General features: G+C 32.4%; 2 protein-coding genes across 2 annotated transcripts in view; both read right to left on the bottom strand.

The window, feature by feature from the left end:
- Positions 10,211–10,874, bottom strand: LOC104725526. The gene has a single exon (XM_010444196.1). It carries the CDS (start codon positions 10,671–10,673, stop codon positions 10,329–10,331), a length of 345 nt encoding a protein of 114 aa, XP_010442498.1. The 5' UTR covers positions 10,674–10,874; the 3' UTR covers positions 10,211–10,328.
- LOC104725525 (C2 and GRAM domain-containing protein At5g50170-like) overlaps positions 11,944–13,248 on the bottom strand; it is a 5,804-nt gene continuing 4,499 nt past the window's right edge. The window contains exons 6-9 of the mRNA XM_010444195.2: positions 12,963–13,225; positions 12,682–12,856; positions 12,276–12,548; positions 11,944–12,189 (exon numbers count right to left, since the gene is read on the bottom strand). Coding sequence (XP_010442497.1) covers positions 11,980–12,189; positions 12,276–12,548; positions 12,682–12,856; positions 12,963–13,225 — 921 coding nt within the window. The 3' untranslated portion in view covers positions 11,944–11,979. The remainder of the gene's footprint in view (positions 12,190–12,275; positions 12,549–12,681; positions 12,857–12,962; positions 13,226–13,248) is intronic.

Genomic DNA, 13,248 nt, shown 5'->3' with positions numbered 1-13,248 from the left:
CTCTCCTAAGTGTTTTTGAAGATACAGAACTTACTGCAGAGAGACTCCACTACCTCTTAATGAAGTTTGGAAAATGAAAGAATCTTGAGAATCAGGGGGAAGATAATATTGGCAATCAATTCTGGTTTAGGATATAACAAACGGAAGAAGGATTCGTTGGAACTCTACTACCAACAATGTGAAGCAGAAGAAGATCTGACTGTCCTGAGTCAGATATGTAAGAAGGGCAGAATGGAGTCAGAAGGATCTGTCATGAGAGTCGTCTCTTGGAGCGTTTATGTAATATATTAAAACCACATGTTTTTTTCTTGTGTGAAACTTTGAATGTTTGTTCTGTTGTTTGTGATTTTGCTGAACCCCCCCCCCCCATGGCCGGAGTGGTGGTTTGGCAATGATGTGGTCAAACAATGTAACGTTATCCATACTGTATCAAGATGAACGTATAATTGATGTCCATATCAATTTTAATAATATTACCTTATGTATTTCTGGTGTGTATGAAAATCCAAACCAAAGCCAACGACACTTGTTTTGGGAATACTTAGAGAATTTGGGTACATCTAGAACTGGTCTTTAGATGCTTTCAGGGGATTTTAATGAGATAATTAGTAATTCAGAGAAGATAGGAGGACCTAGAGAGAAGAATGGACTTTTAGAAAGTTTAGACACATGATCTCCGTTTGTGATATGGTTGATCTGAAAGCTAAAGGGGATAGATTTTTTTGGGTGGGTGAGAGAAGAAATTATATTGTTAAATGCTTTTTGGAAAGAGTTATGGTCAACAACGAATGAGCTGCCCTTTTTCCCTTTGCAAAATCTGAATTCCTGGAGTTTAATGGTTCTGACCAAAAACCTATTTTTACTACCATAGCCCCTCCAAGCAAAACTATAATCAAACCTTTCTGTTTTGATAGGAGATTAACTCAAATAGAAAATGTTGAACAGATTGTTACCAGTGGTTGGAACTCTTGTTCTCACAAAGATTATTACTCTATTTGTGATCAAATAAATGCTTGCCATAGAGAAATGGCTAAAGGGCAACACTTTGCAAATCTAAATTCAGTAAAGAGGGAAAATGTGAATAAAAATCATAGAAGTCAAATTCCTCGATTACAAAGAGAACTTAGCAAGGCATACCGTGATGAAGAATACTTCTGGCAAATAAAAAGCAGAAATAAATGGTTACATCTTAGTGTTCGAAATACAGCCTATTTCCATGCCAACACTAAAACTAGATATGCCGTAAATATGATTTCTAGTATTCAAGATGGAAACAATAAGTTTCATTCTGGTAATCAGGAGATAGGTGATCATGCTGAGTCATATTTCTCTGATATTTATACTTCGAGCAGAGTTCTAGTGTCTCTAATCGACTTTGGCGACGTCCCTTTTGCGGTATCATAAGAATTAATAATGATCTTACCAGAGACTTTACATCAAAGGAGATATACGATGCCATAGCTACCATTGGGGATGACAGAGCGCCAGGACTAGATGGATTAATGGCTCGTTTTTACAAACACTACTAGGATATAATTGGCACACACATAATCCAAAAAGTGAAAGATTTCTTTGACACTGCATATATGAAATCAGGTATCAATCACACAAACATATGCATGATACCAAAGATAAATAAACCAACTACTATATCTCACGATAGACCGATTGCTCTTTGCAATGTATTATACAAAATAATTTCTAAATGTCTGGTCAATAGACTAAAGAAACACTTGAATGCTATTGTATCAGATACACAAGTAGCCTTTATTCTAAGAAGATTGATAACAGATAATGTTATGATTGCCCATGAAGTAATGCACTCTTTAAAAAACCAAGGCTTATGATAGAGAAGAATGGAATTTCTAGAGGTTACAATGCAATTATTTGGTTTCTCCAAATAATAGATTGATTGGATCATGACGTCAGTTCGATCTGTAAGTTATTCTATCTTAATAAATGGTGCTCCACATGGATTGGTTGTTCTTGAAAGAGGTATACGGAAAGGAGACCCATTCTCCCCATATATTCTTATACTGTCTGCAGATATTATGAGTCGTCTTATTTGAACTCGAGTGGAGTCGGGTGATATACATGAAGTACAAATTGGAAACAGAGTATCCCCTATCACTCACATACAATTTGCAGATGATATTCTCTTTTCTTTTGTCAAGAAAACGCTCAAAATTGCAAGGCGATAAAAGAGGCTTTTGATGTTTATGAATATTATTCTGGGCAGAAGATAAACACTTTAAAATACTTGATAACATTTGGACCACGAGTACCAGGACAACTACAAGATAGATTAAAACTCATCCTAGCAATACTGAATCTTTGTTCTATTTACATAATGCCATAAAACAAAATCTTTCAAATTAACGCCTACTCCTCCCCTAGAGCCATGGCCAACCTTGAACCAAATGCAGTTTTTCCACTAACAGATCTTATATCTTCCAAGGGTAATTATAGATTTTGGGACTCTGTTAAACTTACAGCTGGTATCAGAAATGAAGATCACAATTACATTATTAATACCTATCTTTCTCGTATTTTTTCTCCGTATAAACTTATTTGGCATTATACAAAGACAGGAGAGTATTCTGGGTATTGGTTTTCAATGCACAATCTAAATCGGCCCATTAATCTACCATTAGGCACCCATGGATCTATTGGCTTGAAGAATAAAATCTGGAAGCTTAATATTATGCCTAAGATCAAGCATTTTCGCTGGAGATTATTATCACAATCAATACCCACTATTACCTGCCTCAATACTCGTGGAATGAATTTAGACCCGGTCTGTCTGCGATGCTTCCAAGCTGATGAAACTCTTGAACATCTTTTCTTTTTATGTTCATATGCCGAATCAATATGGCAAATTTCAGAGATACCAATACAATTATTGTATTCATTAACATTTGACTGTGAATCTTTCATTGAGGCTGTCTTTGCAATACAAAATGATAAAGATTTACCTTCACAAACAAAGTGCATCCTTTTTGGCTTCTATGACATATATGGAAGACAAGAAATAATTTCATCTTCAATGAGATTACTGAAAATCCAACAAACATTGTTATCCGTGCTCAATCAGATGTTCGTGAATGGGAACGTACTGTGAGACATACACAACAAGAAAACAATAAACATAACTCATATGCACCTTTAAATTGGCGACAACCCTCTCCACCTTTTATCAAATGCAACTATTATGCAGCTTTTGATCACCTAACTAATCAAACAAAGGGTGGATGGATTTTGCATAACAAAAATGGAAATTTACAAAATTGGGGATCTTTGAAATTAGGATATGCATCATCACCTTTAGAAGCAGAAGCAAAGGTGCTTTTAGCGGCAATACAACAAACTTGGACTAGAGGGATTACATATGTTGTTTTTGAAGGTGAAGTGAAACACTTGTTAAGATTCTGAATAATGGACTTTATGATGTATCTATTGATGGAGTTCAACTAGACATTTGCTATTGGTCAAAGTTTTTTAGAACTGTTCATTTTGTATACTCAAATCGCCAATGTAATAATGTACCACAATTTTTAGAAAATTTTGAATGTTTATCACTCTCTTTTTACTCGGAGTGTTTTACACCACCACCTTGGCTTATAACTCATTTGTATAAGGATTTTTAATTCATCTATATAATTCACTTTTGACGGAAAAAAAGAAAGAATAATACTTAGACCTAGTAAGATGAATAATGAAAAATGCTATGCTCTAACATGAAAATCAAATTCAAGAATGAAAAGAGAACAAAAACCAAAACTAGGTTTAGCTAACAAAAAGGTTCCGACGGCTGATGAGAGAAAGCCAATATCTATTGAAAAATTTACCCAATATGCGATCAAAAAAACCTTTTCAGGAATGACATAATATAATATTATTTACATAATATATATACTTATATTTAAGTGAAAATACACCAATTTGACACAACAATTAATTGCTAGATTAAACTCTATCCTATCCGATTACTAGAATAGTAGAATGACATAACTTTTATTTTTTTGAAAATATTTAATAAACAAATATGATTTTTAACAAATTTTAATATACTCCGAGTTATATTTGATGATAAAATTATAAGAATATTCAAAGTAATATTTGGTATTGATAATGTAATAAAAATTTATTACGTAAATCAAATACTATATTTTAACTTATTTATATAATAAAGTATTTTTAGGTTAAAACACAAATCCTTTTGTTAAGAAATTTTTTACATAATTACATTACAAAATAACATTATACCATTATGCATATTATCAATCAGATTCTAAGCGTAAACAGAAATCCCTCATAAGTGTTGCGACACAGAGGAAAATTTTAAAACATAAGTATTGCACTTTTACTTGGCAAGACGGGCACATTTATCTTTATGTGATCCATTCTTCTCGGCTGAATCATTGACATATGAATTTCCGCAGATTTTTCCTAGTTGTGATAGTAATTTGAGATTCAATATTCGCTTTGTTGACCCTTTCTTCAACTGATTATGTTGGTATCAATTATGCGGGAGATTGACCAGTTTGTGAGAAGTCTTAAAATTGTAATTTGTGAGCTTGATTTGGAATTTGCAATTGTTGCCAACGATATTTCTTCATACGAAGCTTTGTTGGCACCATGAGAATGAGTGTGTAACTTAGTTTGCTAGTGTTCGTTTTAAAAGAGAGAGTAGTGAAGGCTAACAATTCGTCAATTTTCTCGTTTAAAACTTTAACAATTCTACGACCAGCAATTTTGGTGGCTTCACTATCAAGGACAACAATGTTTGCTAGATCTTTGTTGTTTTTTTGGTCACAAACTCTAATTCCGAAACAGTACATGTGAAATCATGAATTTATTTAAAACTCTGAGTTTTTTTTTTGTGTGTATATCATATGTTTGAGTTAGAGTTGTTGGAACTGAATTCTCATAAAGAGTTTCTGAAAATTGCAGGTTTTGAGACTATGACTTTTCGGCGACTTTACGACTGAATTCCAGCCAAATGGCTGAAAAGAATTGTCGGGTTGATAGTGCAATGGAAAACTGCTAACGTGTAATACAAGATGGTATACTCATACGTCCAAAACGGAGTTTATTTGAATAAGAAATAATGGTATCAGGCGAGCCACTCGGGATGATTTAGAAAATGTCCCACATTGGAAATGAGGAGTGTTTTTTGCTCCCTTATATATGGTTTCACTCTCATATAATTTCATAAGTGTGTAAGAGGAAGAGGGAAGGTACCAACATGCACACCAAACTGAACCGTGTCAGGCTGGACGAGGGCCGTCGGGCTCTTGGGAATTCTTGCCGATATACTCTTTTTTTTTTGGAAAGACTTAGAGTTTTCTTTTAAAGACTTGGAGTGAACTCCAAGTAACTTGCGGAATACTCTGAGAATATTCTCTCGAGATCCTACCTCCTTCTACTATATAAAGAGATGCAGCCTCTCTTTATTTATCAAGCTCAAACATGTAAAAACTCACAGTTCTAAAATAATTTATCTCTCTCTCTCTCTCTCTCTCTTGCTTCGTCCAATTTCTTAGTTTAGTAGTTTTGAGAGTATATCGTAGATCAAGTTCGCTTGAGTCTATTATTCGTTTGCTAGAGTATTAGTTTGTGATCGGTTGTATCTTGACATTCATAAATCGTGATTGTCCAATAGCACTTACGACTAATTTATTGAAATAAGGAAAAATATATCATATCTTGCCTCCGTGATTTATATTACGTTTTAAAATTATGTTGTTATAATCTGTTCATGAAAAATATTACAACAACATAATTTAAAAGCATAATATAAATTACGTAGACAAGATATGATATATTTTCCTTAATTCAATAAATCGGTCATAAGTGCTTTCGGACATTCATGATTCATGAATCCCATAATACAACCGATCATAAACTAATACTTGAGCACACGAATAATAGACTCAAGCGAAGTTGATCTACGATATACTCTCAAAACTACTAAACTAAGAACTTACTTGGACGATGCAAGAGAGAGACGATTTTAGAACTGTGAGTTTTTGTGTGTTTCGAGCGTTATAAAACTGAATACTTATATATTAAAACTCTTATTCCTTCGTCCTTATCTTTCTCCAATTCTGATTTTGACAGCTTTTTCAAGGGCTTCTAGTCTTTTATTGAAATCTTGTAACATGAAGACGATTATGTCAAGCTTTTCAGATTCTGACAAATTTTTCTCCATTTTCTCATGTTTCTCAGAGTCTGACAATTTTCCCCATTTTGTCACTCAACTCTCCCATGGCATAGTAAACATCAACTAATCTTGAAAACCACTCTTCTTTCTTCAGTATGTAACCTTTCATAACAAATCCAATAACTTCTTCAAAATCATTGTCATCTTCATCTACCAAATGCTTATATTCTTGTGGATCTCCAATTCTAGTTTTGACTTCAACCTACAAAAAATAATCAAAATCCATCAAAACAAAACTCATCAAATAAGATAACCAATGAATAACAAAACTACAGTTTTAATAGAATTAAAAACTTACACAAGTTGATGTCTTAATAGCATCAACAACTTCGTCAAACCTTGCAGCTAAAGTTGAGTGCCAGTTGAGAAACAACAGATACAAGTTTTTGGAAATATCACACCTTCTCCCAAACGTAGAACCAAAAATGGGAACATCACTCAAATCCCATATTGATAATGCCAAAGGAAATCCTTTGATATGATATTGACCTGTTGACCACGAATTTTTAACCAACTTCTGAATGCATGTAGCAAGGACGTTATATGCTTCCTTGCCCCATGGTTGACTGTATACATATCGAAATCTGATGCATGTTGAAGCCGAGACAGTGGTGCATTCTCTAAGGAAGATGGTATGATCAAAATTCCTTTTCTTAACACCACTGTAGTGAGAAATTCCTTTTCTTGAACACTCAAAGGTTCTTCATCCTTTTCTGAGTCGATCTTGAAGTTGAGATAAAGTGTAGTCTCCTCTCACCGCCCAAGAATATGGTTCATTAAATGGATCTTTGCCATTATTTCTTGGTTCTCTATGAATCGGTTTGCATTGAATCCCTGTGTTTAATAAAACAATGATGTTAGTTTTGTTCAAACTTGCCTAAGATACAAGGTTATTGATCAAAAAAACTGTTACAACCCCTTTTTTTACACCCCCTTGTAAAACCGAATGTGTTTGAAACCCTTTTAGAACACTTTTCAACCCTTTTAAAAGGCCTTTTCAACCCTTTTAAAAGGTTTTAAAAGGCTTTCATTGTGTTTTAAAAGGTTTTCAATGTGTTTTAAAAACTTTTAAAAGGTTGTAAACCCATTGAAAAACCATTTTAAAACCCTTTTAAAACACTTTTCAGACCTTTTAAAATACTTTTTAAACCCTTTTAAAAGACTTTTTGAAACAATTTTAATACATATTGTGAGGAAGAACTCTCTCATGGAGAACCGTATTGGTTGCATGTCGACTGTAAATCATAAATTTTTCCCTCTAGAATTCAGCCTTCTCAGCATCAAATAATGGAATATCTTCCCCGAAAATTTGATGTATGTATTTTTCGCAGCAAGCTTGATGACAGGGCCAAGGAATGAATCTTCAAGCTTCTTGAAAGATGCATCTCCTAATACATCTCTAACCTTTTTAACAAGGTGTAAGTCTGAATGTTGACATATGGTGGCTCCATCATTTGGTTCAAAACCCATATCATATATGCTTTCAGGTAGTGCAAAAGAAAATGATTTTAAAAGAAAATGAAAATGATTTTTAAAAGAGAATGTTGAATCACTGTATTCCATCTTTTCCAAAAAAAAATGATTTTTAAAAAAGAATTTTATTATAATTTACAACTGATTTACAAGAGTTTTAAAAGGTTTTTAAAAGCTTTTAAAACGCTTTTTTAAAACCCATTTTAAAACGCTTTTAAAACCCATTTTAAATAGTTCAAAACACACTTTATCAATTTGGATTCGTTTTATCAACTACAACCACTTTTATCGATAAACACAACCGATCTGGAATTGATTTCAAAATAGTTTAACAGGGGCTTTTATAAAGTGTTTTACAAAAGATAACAAAAATCCAAATTTACAAGAGTTTACTAATTCCAAATCTATATCAAACATATTTATCGATCTGAATTCGTCAAATCAACTACAACCACCTTTATCCATCAAATACGGAAATAAAACGCTTTTAAAACCCATTTTAAACACTTCAAAGACACACTTTATCAATTTGAATTCGTCAGATATGAATTTTTGATCTAAAATCAATTTAGATTGATGAATATACCAAAGAAAAACAAAATCTTAACCACAAACCTGACAAAGAGTCTAAGATCCGACGAACACGAATCCCGAAAAAACGACAAGATGGACGAAGATGAGGATGGAGGATCGCCGCGAACAAGGAGATCGAAAATCGCTGATCGAGGAAGAAGGAGAGAACGACGGCGAAGAGAAGGACGTTCAATAATTATGTTTAGTTCATTAAGGATAAAATTGTCTTTTTCAACAAAAAAATGTACTTTTAAATATGGACGCATTCCAAGAGTATTTTTAAAAATAAGCTCACCAAAAGGATCATTTTTGAGAATACCCCTTTATTTATCGTGAAATTTTGTTCTTTTTTATTTTTAAATCTTTTGTAGTTGTATATGTAAAGCCATGTTTTTCCTTATGCTGGACAGGTAGAACTGTTCTAAAATTTCCTACTTATGTAGTGTAAGTGTTGTTTAGTAAATTGTATATGTCATTATCATCTAACGCCTTGATTGGAAGAGCATATAAAAGAGTCTTTTTATTTTTATCATCCAATCAATATTTATTAAGAGAGCATATAAGAGAGCATTTAGAAGTTGCTCTCATATGCTCTCTTTCTCAATGTTCTCACTTTAAGCATTTGCCAACCATTTAGCTATAAAATATTAATATATATATATAATTTTATATAATTAATTTATTTTGTAAAAATATAAAAAATTGTGATTTCATAAAACATAATTTTATTTGTTATAAGATAATATTTATCAGTAACTTATTAATATTATTATCGAAAATGATGTTATAATTTATTTAATACATAAAAATATTAAATTAAAAATATAAATGTAGATATAATGTTTATAATGTATATTATTATTTTAATTTATTTTAATGTATTATATTATATTAAATATATTTTGAAAAGTTATTGAAATTGAAAATGTTAATATTGATAGAATGTTTATAAAAAACTTATAATATATTAATTAATTTTTAATTAATATGTTACATTATATATATTTAAAATTAATAATTTACAATTTTACATATATGTAACAATTTTTCATAATTATTAAATGTGTGAAAAATATTAAAAAATATTATATAGCAATGAGTGATTATTAATCTCTCTAATTAAACATGTTTAAATATTATATATTTAGTTAATATAATATATTAAATATAAATATAATATCTATTCACTGACTGCTCCACCAATCAATAAAATTTGTCGTATTAATTAGAGCATATAACTTAATATTTATGCTGCATAATGCTAATACTCTATTACCGGTTGTTCTAATCAAGCCCTAAATGGATCTTTGTCTCGACATTTTTTTCTGAAAATTATAACTAAGGGATTTTTTTTTTGTTAGTGTGTTTTAGGCGTAGAATTGGTTTTTCTTAGTGTTTTATTCCTTTTTTAGGGCCAAACTTATATTAATTTGTAGCAGAGATATTAACTGTGAAAAAATCATAAGATCATTTTAGGTTTTATACATCGTTTATGGTTTGTTTCCTTATATCCCCTCTGTTTTAAATTAGTTGTTATTCTAAGCCTAATTTTTTTTTGTTTCAGTTTAGTTGTTTTACAATGTCATTTTTTGCAGAAAATTATCTCATTTTTCCTTTATTAAATGAATTAAAAGATTAAATTCTTTAGAAGTCTAATAGTAAAAAAAAGATATAATAAAATATTTATTTATTTTTTTTAATTTGTGCTAAAATATCTATAATGACAAATAAGAAAAAAACGAAGGGAGTATTATTTTTCTAAGATCCGATTTGAGATCAAAATCTTGTTTTCTTAAACTATAAAATAATTATTTTTCAAAAGAAAATTAGAAAGATTCAAATTGTTCTGTAACCTATATAATATAATTATTTTATAACTATAATAGAATTTAATGAACATTTAAATCACACAATATATATTAAAACTAAAATCTTGATTCCGTATAAATAAATACAAAAAGGGAAAATCAATCACAAAAAGACATATTTTGTTTGTTATATACAAAATGGGACATGTAAAATACTCTCTAACAAGGAAGAACCAACCATCAAGAGACTAACCGCGAGGATCTGCCTCTCTAAACAGAACCCTGAACAAGCACAACGCCACATCCGCGGTGATTGTTTTCCCTCTCCGTGCCAGAACACGTCGCCGTGTACCCGAGAAAGCCAACAGAACAAGCACCGTTATCCACGCGACCATGGTGGCTCGGGCCGCCGCGACCAACATAAGAAGTGACAAGGCTGCAGCGAGAAAGAAGGCGGTAAACTGAAGGAGTTGGTACGAGAGCAGGTTGGTGGTGGCTGATTTCGCGGTGGAGATTGTGTAGAATGAAGAGACGAAGAAGAGGAGACATGAGAGAGTAACGGTGGTTGTTGCTCTACTTTTGCAAAGATCCATAGCTAGTCTTGTTGAATGTGAAGTCAAAAGTGGTTGTTTAAATTTGTGTGTTAATAACAACGCTTAAATGGAATTAATAGGATGATTAATTAATTGAGTATAGAGTTTCATTGGAATGCATGTGAAGGCACATGGGGGAGGTTGAGTTTTATGGGTTGTGTTATGGAAATGATTCATGAAGGTGGTTTGAAGTAGGAGACACATAAAGGCATTGGGTGTCCATTTTGGATTAAAATATAAGAAAAAAAAAGATGGGTGAAGACAATGAACAGACAGACACATGGGAATGGTGCAAGTAAGGATTCCTCATCTCGGGGCAAAAACTGAGGAGCAGTCTATGTTCGGCTGCTGATCAGTTTTGGGGTGTGTTGCTGAGGCAGCAACTCGAGGTCTAAATATTGGCTATAAACATCAAACATTTATTTAAGATATTAAGAGAAATAGTTTTCAATTTTTCTTACAATTAGGAATTTGAGATATGACTTTGCAAGAATTGATAGAGAATGTAATTTCAGAGATAAATTTTATATTTTTAAAATATAGATAGATTGTTATTCTATTGCTAAATACCCCCTACATTATTTTCAACTAACAAAAAGTATTCAATATATATTTCTATTTTACTTATTATTTCAAAATACTATTCAATAATGGTTGAATAACATGTGACATCAATGAATTTTCAATTTGTTATACTATTTGTTAAACATATATACTTTCAATTTGGTCTTCAAATATAACAATCGTTTCGTTAATCTATGTCAAACTCTTTGTCTACTATGCAGTCTAGAAAAATGTTATAATTAAGAAAAGCTTTTCCGGTCAGTTCAACTCCAATAATCATTGACCACAATTAATTGAATCGACGGTTATTATTGCAATAATTTTTGAAAATTTAGTAACGGTTTGTTATATAAAAATATTCCTCTTACAATTAATTACAAATGTAATCACTCTGGAAAATAAAAATCATATGTATATATGCAGGGGCATAGCTAGTAAAATTTTCCAAGAACAAATTAGTGTTTAATTTCACAGGATGAATCCTACTTTCACAGTTTGCAGAAGTAGACAAAATTGGTGCTTACTAATTTGTGTAGCTAAGGTTTGTCGAAATAAAATGGTTTAAGATTTGAATTAGTCAATGTACTACACCTTCAAATTCAATTCCCTCCTATATTGGAAGTGAATCACGTGCTATCCACAGGATTGGATCAAGTGAAGGTGGAAATATGTACGAGTCGAGATTCAAAATTTCGACAATGAGAGAGATCTACGAAGACAAGTTTTTATATAGTTTTATTAGTCAGAGAAGTGTCAAAGATGAATTTGCTACAGACTCTTTCTGGAACAAATCGAATATAACATTTAATCGATTCCTAAATTTCTCCATTATACTTTTGCTAATTCTCTGTTCAAACTTTATAGTTTTGAGCCACCTGATCTTCAGATACACTTCGCATTTACTTGTTTTACAATCAACTCCTGCTTTTTTCACCTCGTACCTTAGATGAACCTACATGATCAATCATATTATCGTTTAGCGCGAACAGATTGATTCTATACGCCACTATGTTAAAGCAGTTGAAGAAGAAGACTTACGCGAAAATGATCTCCGAATGGAACATCATGGAGAGCCACAATCTCATTCAAGATCCAACCATCATCATTTGGAGCTGGAGATTTCTGTTGTGCACAGGTGACTCCGCCTCCAAACACAGACACATAGTGATTGTATTTGTAAGAAAGCCGCCTTTCGTAGACCCCCGGGTTTTTAGATTCCCATGTTGTACTCGCGTAACTGAGACATCCAGATTTCTCCATGACCTTACGCTCCAGTTCTCCTCCACCAAAGATCCTCATTACCAGTTCGACCTGTAACATAAATTTTTTTGAGATCAAGTTCCAGGAACACCATCTTCAAAACCGATCCTCAATAACACTCCGATATTGCATAGCCTCTATTAAATGGAAGAAGCATAAGGGAGGAGTGAAAGATGGTTTGTACATCGCAAGGTAGATCACACGTGTACACTTTTGACATCTTTAATGCATCCGAATCTGAAACAACTGCAACATCTTCAGGCAAAAGGAAGGGATCTGACAAATCTTGTTCTTCTTCTGCTATTTGTGCTCTATGATATACACTTAACGTCCTAGTTTTCCACAAAGCCATGATTGTCCTGCCATATTCATGGATATTTCAAATTCAATAGCTAGAAACAGTAAAATAATCTTTTTGGGTTTGGTCAGCTTAAATTATCACGTAAACAAAATTCCTTCAAGTACCTGCTAGTCGCATCAAATGACACAAAAGACTGAAAATAGAACCAAACTCTTCCTTCATCATCCTGAGATTTAGCCCCATGCTTTGCGTCAAGACCACGGTTCTTTTTCAGAATAATGAGCAGCAAAGGGCTTCCTAAGGAAGCAAATGTTGGGGGAAGCACTTGGATGTCATCAATATCTTCCCAAAGAAAGTAAAACTTTGTCTTGTGTCCAAATACATTTGAGTAGAACGCCACAATTCTAGCAGACAGATAGAGCTTTCCCTGTCAACATTAGCAGCAAGCAT

This window comes from Camelina sativa, chromosome 11 (genome assembly GCF_000633955.1).
Source record: "Camelina sativa cultivar DH55 chromosome 11, Cs, whole genome shotgun sequence".
Lineage (NCBI taxonomy): Eukaryota > Viridiplantae > Streptophyta > Magnoliopsida > Brassicales > Brassicaceae > Camelina > Camelina sativa.
Note: the sequence above shows the minus strand (reverse complement) of the source record. Positions and strands in the feature narration are given on the sequence as shown.

Excerpts from the sequence above, each read along its gene's own strand:
- LOC104725526 (XM_010444196.1), bottom strand. The coding sequence starts at position 10,673 with ATGGATCTTTGCAAAAGTAGAGCAACAACCACCGTTACTCTCTCATGT.